At 46.6% G+C, this 19,938-nt stretch overlaps 1 protein-coding gene across 2 annotated transcripts in view; it reads left to right on the top strand.

The window, feature by feature from the left end:
* The window catches only part of LIFR (LIF receptor subunit alpha), a 682,553-nt gene that overhangs the window by 503,487 nt on the left and 159,128 nt on the right, over positions 1–19,938 (top strand). For both annotated transcript variants that reach the window (XM_078674980.1, XM_078674981.1), the window contains exon 11: positions 7,766–7,911. In XM_078674980.1, coding sequence (XP_078531106.1) covers positions 7,766–7,911 — 146 coding nt within the window. The remainder of the gene's footprint in view (positions 1–7,765; positions 7,912–19,938) is intronic.

Genomic DNA, 19,938 nt, shown 5'->3' with positions numbered 1-19,938 from the left:
ATAGAGCTTACTTTAGGCATTTCCTGACCTGCTTAGTGTGGTAAGATTATTAATATAACGAATACACAGTACAGGAGCTAGGACACATCCCTGACACATACCCTATTCAAGTTTAAAAGGGCTTGTACATTCTCCTTGATTGGCAAATCTGATGACAAATCAAAATGCAAAACGTGTAAAAAAGTCAACTTACCTACTTGTATTAAAATCTGCGAGAGCTTGGACCTGTACATGAGATAAAGCACACTATTTAGGTCCATATATGGCAACTATACAGAGTTGTATAATATAGCAGCTATAGTATATTTGCTAACAATTAGGTGTAGGATTAAGAATTGTTCCATACCGCCCATGGTTTCTTTAAAAACATACTGAGCTTCTGACAGAAACTTACAGTTGTTAGCCGAGTGCAGAATTTTGTTCAACAGAATTCTACCCGCCACTTTGACTATCGCATCAATCAAGGAATTTGTTTTTTCAACAAGGATCAAACTGCACTGGGGCAATGATTAAAAAAAAAAGACCTTGAACAGGGAAACCTGTTTTACCGGCAGAATTTAGAACACTGTAAGCAATGGGGTCCAGAGGTGCTAGTCTGTATAGCAAAAAGAACTTATGAATATTCGAAATAAATGTCAAGTGAAAAATCAGGAAGAGGAATACTCCCAGCAAAGTCGCCAAACCTTCATAACAATAGATGTTTTTGAAAATGAGATATCCACTCGCTAGCAGTAATATGTGCCCCAAATAAGCTGTATTAGCCTTCTTTGAGTTAACCACATTCCAGAATAATCTCCAATCTTTTAGCACAAAATGTTGTTTGTGGCAGCCATATCGAAAAACAATTGAACAATTTCTACATGTCTTACCACTAAGGATAAACGCAAGTCAATGTGAACTGTGTTCTCTTTTATAAAATCAGAAATTTACAAGGAACTTGAAGTTTCCAAGCAAACCTTCGATATTCATTCTTGGTTAGTACACACTAGGTAAGCAGAGTATTCTAGCCGACCGTTTTACCCTTGGAACCACTCAGGGCTTCTGGTTCCATTCCGGGCTCTAGAGCGAATCTGGTCGCAAAATCCGATCACCGGCAACGCCTTACAACAGCACTAAGCTCATAGTTGTTGCCAATTTGCTTGACGTTGACACGACTGTCCAATGCGAAGCTGGTGCCTCCTTCCTTTGATAGGCCTTGTGGAGATTTTGCCTGGGGTGGATCTGAGGATCCTAATCCCCACCAAGCCCCTAGGTCCAATAGGATATTGGATAATAACTAGTATGAGGAGCTGGCTGACTACAATGACCTGGACACCTTACCAGACGCTGGCCTGGTCTTTCCTCCTAGTGTGTCTATGGAGAAAGGAGCATCCTTTGCTATGATGGTGAGGAGGGTGGCTCAGGTCCTCAACCCCCAGCTACCCTCCTTGAAAGTCGAGACCAATGTCTTGATGGTGGTACTTCAGCCGAGGGTATCTCGCACAGACCCCCTACTGCCTTTCATTGAAGCTCTCTCTGATTTCTTGCTTGGGCCTGGTTCAAGCTCTATACAGGCACCCCTGTGCCCAAAACGATTGCACATCACCAACCGCCCTGCACCTTAGGAACCTTCCAAAGTTAATCCCGGTGCGTTTCCTACCACTCCACCAGATAGGAAATCCAAGAGGCTTGAGACCTTCGGGAAGAGGACTTATCTTCCACTAGCCTTGCACTATGGTCGGTGAACACCATTTTATTCTTGGGCTAATGATAGCCACACTGTGTGGGACTCAGTTGCGCAAGGACTCTCTATGGTCTCGAAAGAGGCCCAAGCTATCTTGAACACAGCTATCCCCAATGGCAATGTCACAGCAAATGTTGCCATCCGATCCGAGCTGGACACGACAAACTCGCTAGGCACGGGCATTGCTTGTTGGTGCTCCATCACCACGCCGGGGTGAGATCAACTGCCTTTTTAAGGGATGTCCAGGCATACCTTATGGACATGCCCGTCAATGGCACTTGCATGTTCATGTCTTGAGCACTTCAGTGAAAGTAGGGTCACCGCGCAGTCATTGGGGCTCACAATGGCCCCACACCAGCCGCATTCTTCCTTTTTCTCCTTCTGTGTCTGCGGTAAGGGCTACCTGCCATGTCCTTTCCAGCCAAGCCACCACGGCCAACAGGCTTCCCAGACATTTCGTGGCCACAAACATGGTTCCCACAAGTCCTGTGGGAGCTAAGACCAGAGTTCTTCCAAGCCCACAGCCGCCACAGACTCCAAATTTCTTTAGTGTAACCTCGCAACACAGGCGCCCAGGTGAAGTCCGTATCAGGCACTAACTGCCTCAAGACAAGACATAACATTGGCCAAGTGGGTGCTCCAAATTGTCTGGTGGGGTTGTGCACTTCCACTCCTAGAAACCCCACTGCCACCGTCATCAAATCGGCTGATGAAGGACCACCTTTCCATGCTGCGCCAGAAAGTGCGGGCTCTTTGCTAAATGAGCCTTCAAGAGGGTGCAGGCATCAGAAATAGGTCATGGTTGCTATTGCCGCTTCTGGTACCAGAGAAGGACAGAGGCCTCCATCCAATTCTAGATCACTGTAATCTCTTTGTCTCACCAGTGCCCCTTAGGTATTCACAAAGGTGAGGGTGATGTTTGCAGCACATCTGCATAGGTCAGAAGTACCAGTCTTCCGCTACCTCCATGACTAGCTGCTTAAGATGAACTCACTATAGGTAGTCGTTACCCACCTCTAGACTATGGCAGACCTCCTGCATTTGTTGGGGTTCACTATTGCCATGCTGAAGTAACACTGACCCCTTCCCAGAAGCTCCCTTTCTTCTGAGCCATTCTGGACACAGTGCAATTCCACACCTACCCACTGGAGCAGAGTGTCCAGAACATTCGCCCTATGATCTCGATGTTTCAGCCTTGGTCCTGGATCTCAGTGAGTCTGACTCTGAGGCTGCTGTGTCTGATTGCCTTCTCCATCCTGCTAGTGAAACATGCCAGGCTGCCTCCTCCATCCTGCTAGTGAAACATGCCAGGTGGCACATACAGGCTCTGCAGTGGGACCTGAAGTCACTGCAGGCACAGCACTAAGGAATACTTTCCAATCGGGTCCAGTTAGCAGGAGATTTGCGGTAATGGTTGCTGAACCTAGATTGGATTGATCACAACCCCTTCTCCACCCTGAGCTGACATTGGTGACCAATGCATCGCTTCTGGCCCGGGGCGGCCATCTGGGATAGGTGGGGACTAGAACCCTCTGGTCTCCAGATGAGACTGCTTCACATCAGTCTTCTGGAGCTAAGGGCAATTTGCTTGGCATTGAGACCATTACTGCCCTCCATCAAAAGGAAGCTGGTCCGCGTGTTCATGGACAATACTACCACCATGTGGTACTGCAACAGGAAGGACAGAGTGGGGCCGTGGCCCTGTCTTAGGAGGCTCTGTGCCTCTGGACATAGTTCAAACAACAGGACATTTTATTGACCATGCACCGCCTGGAGGATTCTCTAAATTCTGGGTTGGACAAACTCAGCCGTCAATGGCTCATAGACCACAAATGGCATCTGCTTCCGGAGGTGGCTCAAAATCTCTTTCAGGACTGGGGAGAACCTTGGTTAGATCTCTGCACCACTGCTGAGAGTGAGCTAAGCACTTCTGCGCGCTAGAGGTTCAGAAGTGGCTCTCGCTCGGAGACACGTTTCTGACTAGACTGGAATACAGGACTCCTATACACCTTTCCACTAATAACTCTCCTCCTCTGAGTTCTAAAAAAGATCAGAACCGACCGGGTCGAAGTCATCCTGGTGGCTGGTGAGGAGAGAATGCTGTCCAGAACGTCTGGGATTGAGCATCTGTCCTCTGATTAGGCTGCCCTTTTGCGACAGTCTCCTGTCACCACAACAGGGGAGGGTCCAACACCTGAACCTGCCACACTTCATCTTCTTGCTTGGAGATTGAGCGGTAGCGGTTGAGGGTCTTCGACCTTGCTCCTCAAGTCTGTGGGTCATCTTGAGAGCCAGGCAATTCATAAACAAAAACGGTATACTCCTGCCGTTGGGACAAGTTTGTGACTTGGTGTGCTGAGAAACTCATTTACACACTTTATGCACCCTTGTATGCAATAATGTTTGTTTTGTCCTTAGCCCAGCAAGGCCTTGATCTGGGCACAGTTAAGGTGTGTCTTTTGACCACCTATGCTTTTATATGGTTGCCGGACCAACCCTCCCTGCTTAACTCCCCGTTGTGACACGCTTTCTGAAAGAGTTTCAGCAAATGTTTTCTCCCAAACCTTTCTACGAATTCCGATGATCAAGACAGTCTTTTTGATGGCCATCACATCAGCCAGGGGTGTCGGCAAGCTACAGGCTATTGATGATCACCCTCCATATACCAGCTACTTCTCAGACAAACCGGTTCTCCGAAGCCATGCCTCTTTTCTGGCAAAGTTGAGGACATCTTTCCATGTTGACCAAAACATCACATTTCCAACTTTTCTTTTTCCGCCTCACCCCTCGAAGGAGGAAGAGAGAGAGACTTCACTGTCTGGATCCTAAAAGTGCACTGTGTCTATATTGATCGATCCAAAGAATAGCAGGTGGACGATCAACTTATTGTAGGGTTCATTGGAATAAAGGAGTTGGAAAGCAGTGCAGATGCATTGCACTCTGCATCAAGATCTGCTATGTATTAGCCAAAAAGCAACACCCTTTCAGGCTCATTCTGCCAAGCTGCATCTACTGCCTTTGCTCATGGAGTTCCTGCACTGGACATCTGTCAGGCTGCTATGTAGGCATTCTTGCACACATTTACCAAACAGGTCTGTTGTGATGGGCACTTTGCCTGTTCAGTCCTCCACAACATTTTGGTCTGAGCAGGCCCACCTCCAGGTTGGTATTGCTTTGATGCCTATTGTAAGGTAAAGAATCTCTAGTCTCTATCAGATGAACAAGTTATTTATCTTCGGTTATACCTTATCTCGTAGATACTCTAGCCGCAGATTACTTACCAACCATTCTCATCCTAAATGCAAACTGGACATAAAGTGCTTCTAGGACCTTAGAATCCGTACTGGTCAATAAACCTTCTGATGTTGCCCGTGCCTCTGGCGCGGAAATAGCTTGCTGTAATGACGCCAATGTAGACACTGTGCATGTCACATCCGGCGCAGAAAATGCCTACAATGCCCAAGCAGAGCCGTTAAACTCCCTTGCCCTAATATATATATTATCTACTGGCAGTCACCAGTAGTGTTGCGGGGATTCTGCTCGGACACATAACTGTGCACAGAGACCCAGGACCTGGTGGGCCAAAAAACTCACCTCAGTACCTAGAAACCCTAACCGACTAGCATCCGTGTCACATTAGCTCTTAGTCCTATAGCAAAGGAACCAATGATTAGACAACCCAGAACATCGACTTGGATTATACTCAGGAATGGTGGGAATCAAGAACACTCTTTCGTTATATTCTCATACCAGTCCACAACAAAAGTAAAAAAGATACACGGGAAAGGTTAAAATATTTATTTTAACGACGTGCTCTAAGATGCAGATTCTTTTCTATCATAAGCAGACATATGATTAGACATAATATGATCAGCATTGTTACAATTCCTTAAAGCACAAAAGGAGAAATCATATTACAATGATGTTGAAAACAGGTCTTATAGTGCCTAGGGAAGCACCCTCCCTGGCTAGGAACTATGTTTTATAAAATATAGAAGGTCTCTTAGGCTTGTGTGGGGGACCCCATACCTCCAAGATCAGCATGGGTCAATCATATCAGAATCTGCAAAAGCTCTCTGTCTCTCTGAAAAAACGGGATTCTTCCTAGTGCCTGAAGTCATGCCTACAGTGCAATATCAAATACGTAAGCCGATCAGCCCGAACAACAGCTACCTTGTTATGATAACCTTGGAGGCTTTAGTACTCACTGCGCAGGCTAGGGTCGCGATGTAAGTATAGGGAAGCCGAAATCAAGCCCGACTCATGTGAAATAATTAACGTAGCCTAATTTACAACAACAGCTATATTCAGTGTTGTGTGCAAAAGCAGCAAAAGGTAAAATGGCGTTTAAACTTTAAATAAGCCTATGCTAACATATCAATGTGCGCAAACAAGGCCCAGGCCTCAATACAGTAGGTAGTTATAGTTAGTACCTAGTTTCCATTGGAAGAGCGTTTTTCATTTGCCAGTAACTTTGACTTCGTTTGACGAATCCTTGCGAAATTTCAAAACTAATACGCAAGTCACTTCAGCTGCTGTCTTGAAATTTTCAGGGTGATCCGTCAAGCGGGGGCCGAGAAAAGCGGAGGGTCCAAAAACACTTTTTATCCATGTTTAGACATGGCTACAGCCCAAACTCCTGAACAGAATTACACCAAATTTGTCAAAAAGGTAGCTCTTGGTTCAGAAAGCACTCTTTTAGTTAAATCTGTTCAGTAGTTTTTGAGAAATGTAAAGATTTCTTAGATATAATATAACTGTGGCCGCGGTGGATCTGCAAATCCGCCCGATCTCGTGCTTGAGATCTGAATGGCTGCTAACACTTCAAACCGGGAAGTGTTGACAGCCATCTTGTGACTCGGTTTAACCGAGTCACAAGAAAAAATGTTTAAAAAAAAGAAGAAAAGAAAAGAGGGCAGGGTAGAAATACCCTGACTCCCTAGGCCTGTTCATGGGGTTCCACAGGTAAAAACAAAGGACGTGCTCCCAAGCTTCATTTAATTTCGGTCCCCGGGTGGGCCAGGTGCCGGGGGCAATACAAAATTAAAATGCGGGGGCCCCCACAGCCCAGGGACCACCACCTCCCTGGGGCTAATTGTTTGAAATGCGAGGGCCACATACCTTCCCCCCACAGCCCAGGGACCTCCACCTCCCTGAAGCTGTTTTTAATTATAATGATTGGGGAGGCTCCAGCCCCCCACCCTGCCCCAGGGATGGCCACCTCCACGGGGCTAACTGTTTGGAATGAGTGGGGACCTGCGGCCCCCCCTGTAGCCCCGGGGACCACCACTTCCCTGGGGATATATGTAAATAAGATGCGTGTGGGGGTTCCGCCCCCCACGCAGCCCTGGGAATCGCCACCTCCCGGGGATATTTTCAAGATGGGCGGGGGCATGCAGCCCCACTCCTGGAGCCATAAACGGCCCTGGGGACCGCTATCCTTCAGGGCAGGCTCTAGAAATGTCCCTGGTGACCACGCCGGGGGCATTGCAGTTTGCTATGGGATTAGCAAGCAAGTGTGCTTCGCTTTAAACAAGCGAGAGAAGTTTGCTCTCGCTTGTTGAAAGCAGAGCACACTTTGCTTTTCACACCCACGGGGATGCATGTCAGCAGTGATGTCACTGACCAAGTCATGAGTGATGTAATATGCGAGGTCATAAGCAGTGCATTGCGGGGGCGTGAATCATAGTTAACTCAGCTAACTATAACGGCTGGATTTCTTTGTTTTTGTATGAGTAGAATCTGACCCTAACAATAACGTCCCTGTAACCTTTGGGTTTTTCTGTGAGGAGAAAAAAATATATATATATATATATTTGTGTTGTATCTACTATTGAAATACAAGTTAAAACCGATATTTCCTTTGCAATTATATATTTTATGCATTTTTGTTGTTTGCAGTGTTGACTATTGATACAAATGGGTATATTAATGGTACAAGTTAGGTCCCGTTTTTATATCCCAGTACACAAGTTACATGTGCTTTTTTGCTTTGAAGGTTTGGTGAAGGTCATTAACTATGTGATACTTGTTCCCTTTCAGTTCATCCAGAAACTTGCGAAAACCTCTTGGTTTCCAGGACCAGCCCAAGAAATGTCACCCTGTCTTGGTCGTTACGTGGGAACTTCACATTACTGAAGCTTATTTGTCAAGTTGAAACTAGCAAAAAAACGGGCTTGTCAGAACTGGTAAAAATTGTTTTGCTTCAAATTGTTAAAAACATGGTTGTAAGAAGCAATATTGCATCAGTACAATTTAGTAACTTTTCAGTTGCCAAATACATATTCCTGGTTTACGGATGTATATTGTAAAATAATGTGTATTACTTTATTTGTTTCTTTATTTATGCAAGGAGTTTTGTGGATCAAAACATTTTGCTTCACTTGCGAATGCTAGGTGATTGATTCCATTTAAAACTAAGTTCAGAGCGAGAGTTTCAGAGCGAGAGTTTCAGGCAAACTAGAAGGTTCAGACAAACTTTTGTATCGCGTGAAAGTACATGTTTTCTTCAATAAGTGTTGTTAAGAGGGTTGCATGATCTCTAGCAGTGGGACTGGGGTAGTCTTGTTCAGTCACTTGTGTCCTGAAGTCGTCTGTAAAGACCGAGATCTTTAGGTCTTTCACGAACCCTGGAAAGTTAATTTAAGCTCTTGGCTATAGGACGATCTAAATGCAGGGCCCTGGACTTTGCGGGATCTTCCACTATTTGAGTTGTCTACTTTTACTTTGGCAGAGGTGAGAGGCATTCTTGGACCTCAGGTTACTCCTTGATCCATTTTATGAGGCAACATTTTGCAGGTAGGGAAATACTCTTCCTAATGAATGCATCGTATTATGAACTGAATTCTTCACTTTACTGGAATAAGTGGAGAGGCGTCAGAGGAGGGGGAACTAGCTTGTGGTGTTTTTGGATGCATGCAAATTCAATCCAGTATGCACATAATTACTAGATTTACCCATGGAAGTGTATCTGTGAAATAAAGGACTTTTTTCGGTATCACACCAGATTTTTATTTCGTTTTTTTTAAAAGTAGGAATTGGGGCATGTAAAGTGTAGGTGAACGTTGATATTGATAAAAATCCAAAAGATATGAAGCTCCGTTTTTTAACCTGTTCAAGGTAATACTTTGAACATACAACTCTCTTTCCAGCCAGAGGAGAGTCTAGATTTCATTGCCATTCCAGTGGAATTGGAGATGCAGAGATTGCTGACTTGGGTGAGAGAGCACATGTACTCATTGAAAAGGAATGGGGAGGGCGACGAACCAAGCAGTACACTCCTATACTTGCGAAACTTGTAACCAAAACATGTCCACAAATAAAGCATCCGTTCCACAGATTAACTGGTTATGTTATGTTATGGTATTTGGAGTTTTATTGAGCGCTCAGCTACTCATGCACAGTGTCCCGGCGCTATCAGACTCAACACAACACAGCCCCCGGTGAAGAAAGATTATTTGCAGAACAGCCACGTTTTAAGATCTTTCCTGAAAGTCTGTAAACTCTCAAACTGGTAAACTTGGGGTGCAATTATAGATTGTAGAATGTGCGAAACGCAAGAGACTCTATCTGATTTCACTTCTGACCAACAGTCCTGCCTTACTGTACAGATTCCAGCTCAGGGTGCTTGGCATGGTCCAGTAGTGTCACTCTTGCAGCCAGCGACCTATATGACTCACAAGGGCCCCTTATGCTTATTGCTATGCTCAACATAAGAGGCACTACCTTCTGACTGACAGTTATTTGAGTGACTGCACTGTCGGATATAAGCAAAGTATGCAAGACCCTTTCATGCTGGGATGAATATAGCTAGGATTCATGAAATTGAGTCTTTTTAAGGAACTGCTTAGTCCCAACTATACAGTACACTCACAAGTCCCAGGGAAAGGATAAACAATTTAGTCATAACTAACTAATTTAATGATATTATATAGAATGGGATATGCTAAACAGATTTTCCTTTAAGGTTGTAAATAAAGATAAAATTAAACATTTTGCATAGGCTGTGCATTGAACCAGAATTTCAACATAGGGCTTGGTACCATGGGATACCGCTGAAAGGGCTACTAGGCTAAAGGCAACAGCTTGGATGTTGTTTATTGATGTTTCCCTTCACAATTTCCTGTAATGATTTAATTCCATAGAGAAATCTTGGGATTCTGCAGACGTTCGCCTTTGGAAATGGATATTCTCCCAACTTTTACTCTTGAATGCAAGTGATCTGGAACCTCCTGTAAACCTGCTTCCGCAGACCACTTATGAGAACTATATCAGAATTGTGTACAAACAGCTGGCAGATTCCACATTTTCTTCTACCTCAGTTATCTTTGATCTTCTTATGATTCTAATCACAGCTGTAACTTATTGTCTTTATGATGGTATCATTGGCCTTCTTTTAGGGTGCAGTGGAACTATAACGGAGCACATTGATATTTTGCTTTGATGTGAAAAGATTTAGGAATGATAAGGTTTACATTCAACTTTTAGATAATATTCATCTGCCCCTTAATTATGTTTTTATCCTAGAATATCCCATTTCATGTCGATTTTACGTATCGCTGACTTTTTGGTGTACAATAAGACTTATACAATGCCAGTTTCTCTTTATACATATGCAGACCCCTTTTATTTTCAATAACAGTTAAGAAACCTTTCAAAATCAGGTCATAACAAAAAGAATTTTAGTGTATAAGGTGATTCCTGCAGAAAGTTACATTGTTTGGTATAAATATATATGGGTTAGTATGAATTTCACATGGAATTTTAGTGCAGAGTAAGTGCACCAAAATTGTGCAGAAATCTCACTTCAGTGTAACTTGCCGTTTGACCAGGAATCAGATAACTACTTTTTCTGAAAGTATAGTATTGGAGCCACCCTGATAACATAATTACTTGGTTTTGGAGTGCAGTTGGGCATGTGTCTTGTACCATTAAAAAGGCAAGAGAGTATCATCTATCTTTTTCTTAACCTTGCACTCAGTCAAATCACAAGCATTTAAAAGATGTACATTTTTAACAAATAACTACTATAAGCCTTTTGTCACCCTGAGGATCAGCCCATCTGAGTCTAGGAGAGGTTTCCCGCCTCTAAAAACTTGAATACCCTGCGACAGACCCAATATAGATAGGAGCCCTTAGTCATTATATGTCCCAGCCAATCAGCTTCCACCATCTCCTTCTTTCCATTGCTAAGGTCTTTATGCCCCATATTTCCAAAGCAAAGGGCAACATATACAAATGCAGTGGCTGAATAGACCTTTTCTGGTTTAGTGCCAGACGCTCAAAATCTCACACCTCTTAACTCAATAACATATCAGGGTTCATTTTGACCATAACTCTAATAGGGCACAAAGAGCACACCCCACAACAGCTTATTGCGTGTCTGGAAGCAAAACGAATGAATAAGCATTCTACTTATCATTGCCCGTTTCTCTCAGAGTTAGCATTTGCTCTACCACATTCTCATCAATTTAAACCCAGGACTCTTGTGCAGTGCTGACCTACAGTCCAATAGCAGTATTTATGCAATCTATATGATGGAGCCCTGGCTCAAAACCATACCTACTTGATGTCCATGTACTACATTTGAAAACCTGCTAATTTGAGCTCCTGTCATGCCCCTTACTATTGACCCCCCGCCTAACCAATTACCTTTCGCCTCATCTGTTGTCCCACAGGCCACTGCTTAACATTCCACAACAAGATCTGTGACCTTTTTACAGCAGTCTCAACCAGCACTTCAAACAATATGGATTTTCCACCATCCTCTACAATGATGAAAATAGCCTTTTTGTACCTTCTGCCAAAATGATATGCCTGGGCACACAACTGGCCCGGCACAAATTAGATATCCTGATTCTAAACTGCACATAGATAGGGTTGTCTCCCCTCCAACCTAACAAGCAAAACCATAAACTAAAGTGAGTGAAAAACCTAATAGAGACCATAAGCATATCCTTGAGAAACGTTTCACAGGATGCCCTTCACCAAGACCTGACAGCTGTAGCAGTCACTTGAGGATCAGCTCCAATGCTGAAGCTCTTATATGAACCTCAATTGCTTTCTCTAGATTACAGCTGATACTCACATCCCACTGAAACTCGGTTGCTAGAAAACCTGGCCATCTGTACCATGGTACAGCCAGAATCTCATCTACAACAACCATGTCATCGGACTTCAAGTGAAGAGGTGGATCCACACAGAAGTGCTCGATGAACTAACAACCCTGAAGCATCTCAACTCTACAAACAGACAGCTGTTCATTGAGGCTAAGGCTGCCCACTGTAATAATGTCATCAGTAAGGCCTCCAATAAAAGTGACAACTTGGGGGGGAGGAGCTACGCGCGCATCCGAGATGGCCGCGTGAGCACAGGGCTCCCGAGTCCCTCGCTGCCCTCCGCATATATCCTGAAAGATATCCAGACTTTGACCACGGGTTCTTGAAGATGAACCTCAGCTGACACCTTAGCTGTTTTCAAAATTTCATTTGGACTTCGGGAACCGCAGATACGCCGATCGGAGTTTTTGAGGCCCGCCCTACGGCGACACCGGGAGCTGGCACATCAAGACGCCGGGGAGTAGTTGAACAACAACGGCCTGAGGGGCTACCCCTGTTGCCCTGAGTTGACTTTCGGTTTCGTTTCTGGGCCTCTGCCTCCTCTGATTGCGTGATTGCCTCGCGCCCCCATCGGGGTTCAGCCTAACTCTGCTTCCTGATTATACGTCAACTGTTGTGAGGGTTTGGGTATTGGGCTGAGCTGTTGCTTTTGCCCTTTTTGCCCACTTTCGTGATTTTCAGTGGTCTGGTGGTGAGCGGCCATTTTCACCAGGTCTCGCGGGCCCCTTTGGGGCTCACCATTCAAAATGACTACCAGGCCTGACAACGAGAAGCGGAAGACTAAAGCGCCTCTTCGCGGGGGACCGATTCAAACCAACGTTATGGATCGCTATACCCAACCCAAGGGGTCCCCCGGTGGCGCCAGTCGAGCTTTGGAGGACCCCAATGACGACCCGACTGCATCGACTGAATTGACTTTGCAGGATGTCATGGGCGCCATTGCCAACATGAAGGCTTCCATTGGTCAGCAATATGAGGCTCTCGCTCTCAAAATTGACACTGTGGCAGTTGATGTTACTTTGATCATAGCTGATTTGTCAAAGACCAACGAAAGGGTCAAGTCTCTCGACCTGAAGACTTCTAGCCTCACGACCGATGTATCTGATCTGCAGACGGAAGTTGGACGCTTGCGCTCCTCCAACGACCTCATGACCCATCGACTGGAGGATTTTGAAAACCGGGCCCGGCGCAACAACATACGCCTTATTGGGGTCCCTGAAACTTCTGGTGCTGTGGCAACTGATCTCCTTGTGGAAGACATCGTCTTGAATCACCTGGCCCCTACAGGCCTGAGCAAATTCTTTGCCGTGGAGCGTGCCCATCGAGTGCCGGGCGGAAGACCGAAGTCGGGCGCCTCACCGAGACCTATCATCGCCAGGATCTTCAATTTTAGGGACAGAGACACTATCCTGCAGGCCTCGAGAGTAAGTGGCCCCGTGAAATTCGAGAACACGACGGTCAGTTTCTACCAGGACTACACGCAGCTTGTTCAGAGACAAAGGATGGGGTTTCAGGGAGTGAAGCGAAGGCTGAGAGACTTGGGCATGAAATATGCAATGCTATTTCCAACCAGGCTGCGTGTCGAATACGAAGACCGGACTTTCTTCTTTGATCGTCCTGACGGAGTTAGTGACTGGCTGGATACCCTTCCCAAACAGACTGACTCAACCGGGCATCCGGGTGGAGCCGAGGGCGGCGTATCGGAACAAGAGTGACATTATGATCCCTGATTTCTGAACATTCACGTGTTATTCGGCTGGGTTCGCTACTTCTTCTATTACTGTGTTCTATTGCTTTATACCCGGGGTGGCGGGGGGAGTGGGACTCTTTCCTCCTCAGGGGTTTCTTTTTGTAGACTAGTTTAATGATAGGGTGACGGGCACACTGCAAGTTGGGGTGGCTTTTGAGTCTAACGCAGGGGTGCAGGGTGGGGGGTGTTGTAACAGGTTCTAATTGGGGGTTCTTGGGTGTTTGTGGGTTTCTTTCAAGGCAACGTATCGTATTTCTTCTTGATCAGGTTATTGTGTTCGCTATGGGGTGGATTCTGCACTTCATTCTGGGATGGGGGTTAGTGAGTTGAAACTAATGTGTTGGAATGTCAATGGGTTGGGGGATAGGATAAAACGGGGTGTGGTGTTACAGTTATTGAGGCGCCTCTCCCCCGATATTGTGTTGTTGCAGGAAACTCATCTGGTTGGGAACACGTGCCATGCCATGAATCGGCGAGGGTATCGTCTTGTGGCACACTCTGGCTTCACCTCTGGTTCTAGGGGTGTGGATATCCTCATCAGGTACTCCCTCCCTTTGGCAATCGATGATGTGATTCTTGACGACAGGGGGCGCTATGCTGCTCTCACTGGTAGATGGGAGGGGAGGACTGTCTCCTTTGTTACTGTTTATATCCCGCCAGGCCTACAGACCTCGACTTTTGCGGATCTTGGGCGTGTAGTACTGGGGCTCCCTGAGGGCTTCTTGGTGATGGGCGGAGACTTCAATTTGGTTGTCTCCGGTAACATAGATCGCCATTCCCCCAGGGATCTTCCCAAATCGCGATCCTGGTTGAGTGGGTTCTTGGAGACACTGGGTCTGGTAGACTGTTGGAGGTTGCTGCACCCGGATCAGGTGCAATACACCTTTCACTCTGGAGCCCATGGCAGTCTGTCCAGACTCGACTATATTCTGGTGCCGGCGGCGCTGTCCTCCTCCATTAGGGAGGTGAGGCCCCTCGCCCGGGGCATATCCGACCACTCCCCAGTCTGGCTTAGCATGGATACTTCTATGAGTAATGAGGGACGGGTCGCCCCAATAAACCCCTGGTTTCTTCGCAATCCCAAGACCCGTGCCGAGTTGTTGAAATCCCTCGATCACTATTTTGTAGAAAATGTGGGGATTGTGTCATCTGCTGCATCTTTGTGGGAAGCGTTTAAGACTGTGATACGTGGGCAGGCTTTATCTCTGATCGCTAACGCCAAGAAAAGTAAGCATGAAGAAGTGGTCCGTCTGGAGGCGGAGATAGCTGCGCTGGAGAGTGACTTGGAGCGCGGATTGTTCCGTGCCAAGCTTCATTCCCTCAGCCTCAAGCAGTTAGATTATAGGACCCTGGTTACTGATGCTGCGAAGGTCATGAGCAGGGAACAGCAGGGCAGACTGTATGACGTTGGGGATAAGGCGGGTAAATTGATTGCGTGGCTGGACAAGAAAGAAAGGGCGAGTCGTGTGGTTCCTGTGATTGAGAACCTTGACGGAGTGTGCGTGACTGATCCGGCTGCAATCGTTGAATGCTTTGCGGAGCACTTCCGAATTGTGTATGCTCCAGTCTCTGACAGGCCGGAGGCCGACTCTCATTTGTTGCTCCGCGATATTACTTTGCCCTGCCTGTCTGCGGCTGACAGGGACCTGATGGACGCGGTGCTTTCGACTGATGAGGTGGCTACCGCCATTCGTTCAGTGCGCTCTGGCAAGGCCATGGGTCCTAATGAACTGTATAAATTGTGTCCAGACAAATTGGCTCCATATCTTTGTGATATTTTCCTAGAGTCCCGCGACTCTGGCTCCCTTCCACGTGACCAGCGTCTCGCTAATATCGTAGTGATTCACAAGGAGGGGAAGCCGCGGGATCGCTGTTCATCGTATAGACCAATCTCGCTTCTAAACGCTGAACCGAAAATTCTGGCTAAGTTATTGGCTAACCGCCTGACGAACGTCATCAGCGACCTGGTCCATCCGGATCAGTCCGGTTCTGTCCCGCATCGTAACACGGCGCTCAACCTGCGGCGCTTGCACGGTGTTCTCGCGAGGGCGGCGTCTTTTTGTGAGCCAGCCATCTTGGCTTCCTTGGACGCTACGATGGCCTTCGATACTCTCGAGTGGCCTTATCTTTGGGCCGCTCTTGTGAAATTTGGATTCGGCCCCGGGTTCATCGGCTGGGTGAAACTTTTGCATGCGGAGCCAATGGCGCAGGTGGTTGTGAATGGTCGAGTCTCTGCGTCTTTTGTCCTCGGGAGGGGCACGCGACAGGGCTGCCCGTTGTTCCCATTGCTTTTCGCACTTGCCCTCGAGCCGCTGGCTGCCTGGTTGTGATGGGAGCCCTCGCTTAAGGGGATCCAGCTGTCCCCGGACTTTGAGGATCACGTCTCGCTCTATGCCGATGATATCCTATTGTACCTTACGTCCCCTCGAAAATCTCTGAATGTTTTGTTTGACGTGCTTACTTCGTTTGGGAAGAATTCGGGCCTTGTGATGAACTGGGCTAAATCCTGTGTAAACGTGCTCTCAGGCGGTCCCCCTCCTTTGCCTTGCAGATGCCCCATTCGGGTCTCTCCGACGGGCTTTAAGTATTTGGGGATTTTTATATCTTTGGACCCTGTGGCTCGCTATGAACGTAATCTGCTCCCTCCCCTTCAAAGATTGAGAGTTGATGTTGTGCGCTGGCGCGGGTTGCCTCTTTCACCGCTCGGGCGCGCAGCCCTTTTTAAAATGATGGCCCTGCCGCGGTTTTTGTACGCGCTTCAGAATACGTTCGATGTTATTCCGGCAAGCTACTTTCGAGAGGTTGAGAGCCTGCAGAGACGGTTAATCTGGGACGGACGTTCGCGTATTGCCCTCGCTAAACTCACTCTTCCCTGGTATGACGGGGGTATAGCGCTGCCGGATATTAGGCGTTACTATTGGGCCTCGCAGCTGAGTGCGATTAATCATGCGCAATACGCTACTGCTCCTAACCTTTGCAGCGTTAAAGACAGAATATGAATTGAGTGACAGGGAATTCTTCCGATATGCACAGATTCACCATGCCCTAAGTTCTGCTCTCCCTCCGGGTACCGTCATCCCCGAGTCCTCCCCCCTTGAAGATAGGGTCCTTGACGGCCACGTCCCCGACAGTACCATTTCCCTGATATATAAGAAGTTGATCAACACCCGGGTGGATCTGCTGGTGCGTCTTAGGGAGGTTTGGACCGGTGATGGTTTGGAGCTGGACGACGAGGATTGGCAAGCTGCATTGTCCTCGCCTAAAGAAGTTGCGATTCCTGCCCGTCTCTGTCTCGTTCAGCTCAAAATCTTACATCGTGTATACATCACTGGTCCGCACTTGATACGTATGGGTTATTCCTCCGACGGGTTATGTAAGCGTGGTTGTGGTATGCTTGGAACTTTTCTCCATATACTTTGGGAGTGTCCGTAGGTGGTGACGTTCTGGAATAATGTGCATGCCGTGATGGGTAGGGTCACGGGAGTGGTGTTACTGCCCGAGGCCAGACGATGCCTGCTGAATGTGTGGGAGCCGAATGATTATAGTGTGGCCTAGACGCAGTGGGCGACCCTTGGGAATTTGATTGCCAAAAGGGATGTTGCGCAGTTGTGGGGTTCCCAGCGGCCGTTCACGATCTCGGTATGGAAGAAGAATGTGGACTGGTGTATGTTCAGAGAGAAAACTGTGTATGTGGCGCGGGGCAAACCTAGAAAATGGAATAGCATCTGGAGCCAATGGAACGCATACCGTGGAAATATATGTTCGCCTCCATCTGTGGAGAACCCCGAAGTCCCCCTGTCCCCCTGAGCCGACATTCCAAATATTGTGTGCTTTATGTTATTCTCAATTTGTTTCCCCGCTGGCCCCCCCTCCCCACACCCCATGCCATTGATCTACTGTGTAACATTGTGCCTAGGAGCCCCCCCCTTGTGAACACATGTCCATGTACATTGTTTCCTTTTTTGCCTTGTATGTTGTTTTTTCATGTTAATAAAAATTTTAAAAAAAGTGACAACTTATCAAAGTGGACCAGCACTGCCCTACTTAATCAGCTGTGGTCTTTAATTCAAAGGAGAAGTGCTAAGCTGTCAACTTCAAGTACGAGGTACACAAGATGCAAGACAATATTGACAGCACGCTTAATGCTCATGGTCCCTTGACCAAGCATTCTCGGAACATTCCCATAGTGTCCATATCCATTACTCTCTCCACAGACAACATTCAAGCCGACTACAGTCCTCATCAATCTTGCTTTCAAAGTAATGTGTTAGATGCCTTCTAAGCTGAACAGATACTGCCACTCCTGAAAACCCCCATCTTGAGGACTTCACCAGGCTGTTGGATCTGACATTTCTAGGAAGGTTCATCGTACATGCTGTTAGAACCCAGCTCCATGACATAACCAATGCCTGCTCTCTCTTATCAAATGCCAGTTCGTCTTCATGCTCTGATGCAACCATCCAATTAGATTACAGAACTTTCCAGATGATAATTAAAACTTCTATAAACGTTTTAATTTTATTTGACTACTGTACAACCTTTAAAACTCTTGATCTCTTCGAAACCTTTGAAGCAGTGTGTCATAATTTACTGCCTTTCATCTGTAGCTCTGTGAGCATTAGTGGTTTTGTCCGTCAGTTAATTGTCATATGCTACTAATACTCAGTTTTTTAGATTGGATACTACTTAGGATGAAATGTGACATTCTCCTCAATCCTGTTTTTAGCCATCCAAGCATGGATTAGCCGCAATATGTTAAAGGTAAATGCCAGCAAGACGGAGGTAGTAATTTGTGGCCCAAACCATCTAGGGAATGCTGACTTCTGGTCTAGCCTATTGAGAGCTCCCCTTTTTCCAACCAATATGGTCAGAAATGTGGGTTTCCGGCTTAATGAAGATCTTATAGAAGCAGGCTGATTCCGTTACTTGTGCCCTTCATATAAAACTTCTGAACAAGCTTCTCCTCTTTGAGTGGCACAGTGAGGTATCCAGACTCTTTTACCTTTAACACTTGCCATCTATGGCTTCTTACAGAAGCTGTCTCCAAATTGCAGTTAGTACATGGTAGAAGTTAGGTCTCTAGCGGGCAGAGGTACGCACCCTATTGAAGTAGGGACCACAATCCTAGTCATGGTAAGATAGATACACCTTAAAAGATTACCTGTGCTCACACTCTGGTAGCTTGGCACAGCGCAGTCAGGCTTATCTACATAGGCAATGTGTAAAGTATTTGGCTACACACACACACACAGTAAAACAATGAAAATACCGCAACAATACTCCACACTGGATTAGAAAGCTGAACAATACTTTTATGTGAAAAACAAGACCAAAACAACAAAAATCCAGTTAATAGAATTGGAGTTATGATTTTTTAAAGAATAATAAAAAATGGTGCTTCGATGTCAATAGCACTAAAAGGTTACTTGAGGTTGCGCTAGACCAGAGTAAATCCAAAGTTCAGGCTGAATGCGATGGAGGACAGGCTGGCTACAAGACCCACGCATGGACCGCTGAAAAGGTACCTTGGATGGAGCAATCGTTGCAGTCGAAGACTCGATGCTTCAGTTCTGATTCACACAGTCGGGTCTATGCATCTTCATCGAGCCTCAGTCAGTTCCCGCTTCATCATCGAACCCCTTACAATACAGGCAGTGTGTCATTGTTGAACCTTGCAGTCAGGTGCCAGGTCGTCGCTGAATCATTGGATCATTACTGCGTCAGCATCAAAGGGCACTGTGTCGGTTTTGAGCGGTGCAAAGTCATTGCTGTGTCGATTGTAAAGCAGAACAGCTGCAGAACTCACTTTTGAGGCCCAGGACTGCTTTGGCAACTAAAGTAAAGCAGTACTGACGGATGGCAGAGTCGAGCACCAGCAGTGTTGAGGGAAGTCTTTGAAGGCCCTGAGATGCCAGAAACAGGGGCAAGCCAGCAAGCCCAAAGAGTCACCCTGGATTCAAGTGCAATGAGTTTGTTCCTTGTCTTCAGCAAGTCAGAGATCAGCAGGCAGCAGGGCAGCTCATCAGAGCAGGGAAGCAGTTCCATCAGAACAGTCAGTCAAGCAGAGTGGAAATTGTTGTAGCACATCAGTCTTTACTCGCGGCAGAGTTTTACAGAGGTCCAGTAGTGTACTATCTTGGTAGGGGGAGAGCCCCAGTACTTATACTAAAATGTGCCTTTGAAGTGGGGGTTACTTTAAAGCAGGCCCTTGAAGTATATAGGTCCCCTTTCATCCTGGCCTCTCTGCCAGCCTATCCGTGGTGGGGAGTTATCAGCCCTTTGTGTGGGACACAGGACACTGGCGATTCAGATGTAAGTTTCAGCTCCCTCTACCTCTTCCTGCTGAG

This window comes from Lissotriton helveticus, chromosome 2_1, assembly GCF_964261635.1.
Source record: "Lissotriton helveticus chromosome 2_1, aLisHel1.1, whole genome shotgun sequence".
NCBI lineage: Eukaryota > Metazoa > Chordata > Amphibia > Caudata > Salamandridae > Lissotriton > Lissotriton helveticus.
This window is presented reverse-complemented; position numbering and strand designations above follow the sequence as displayed.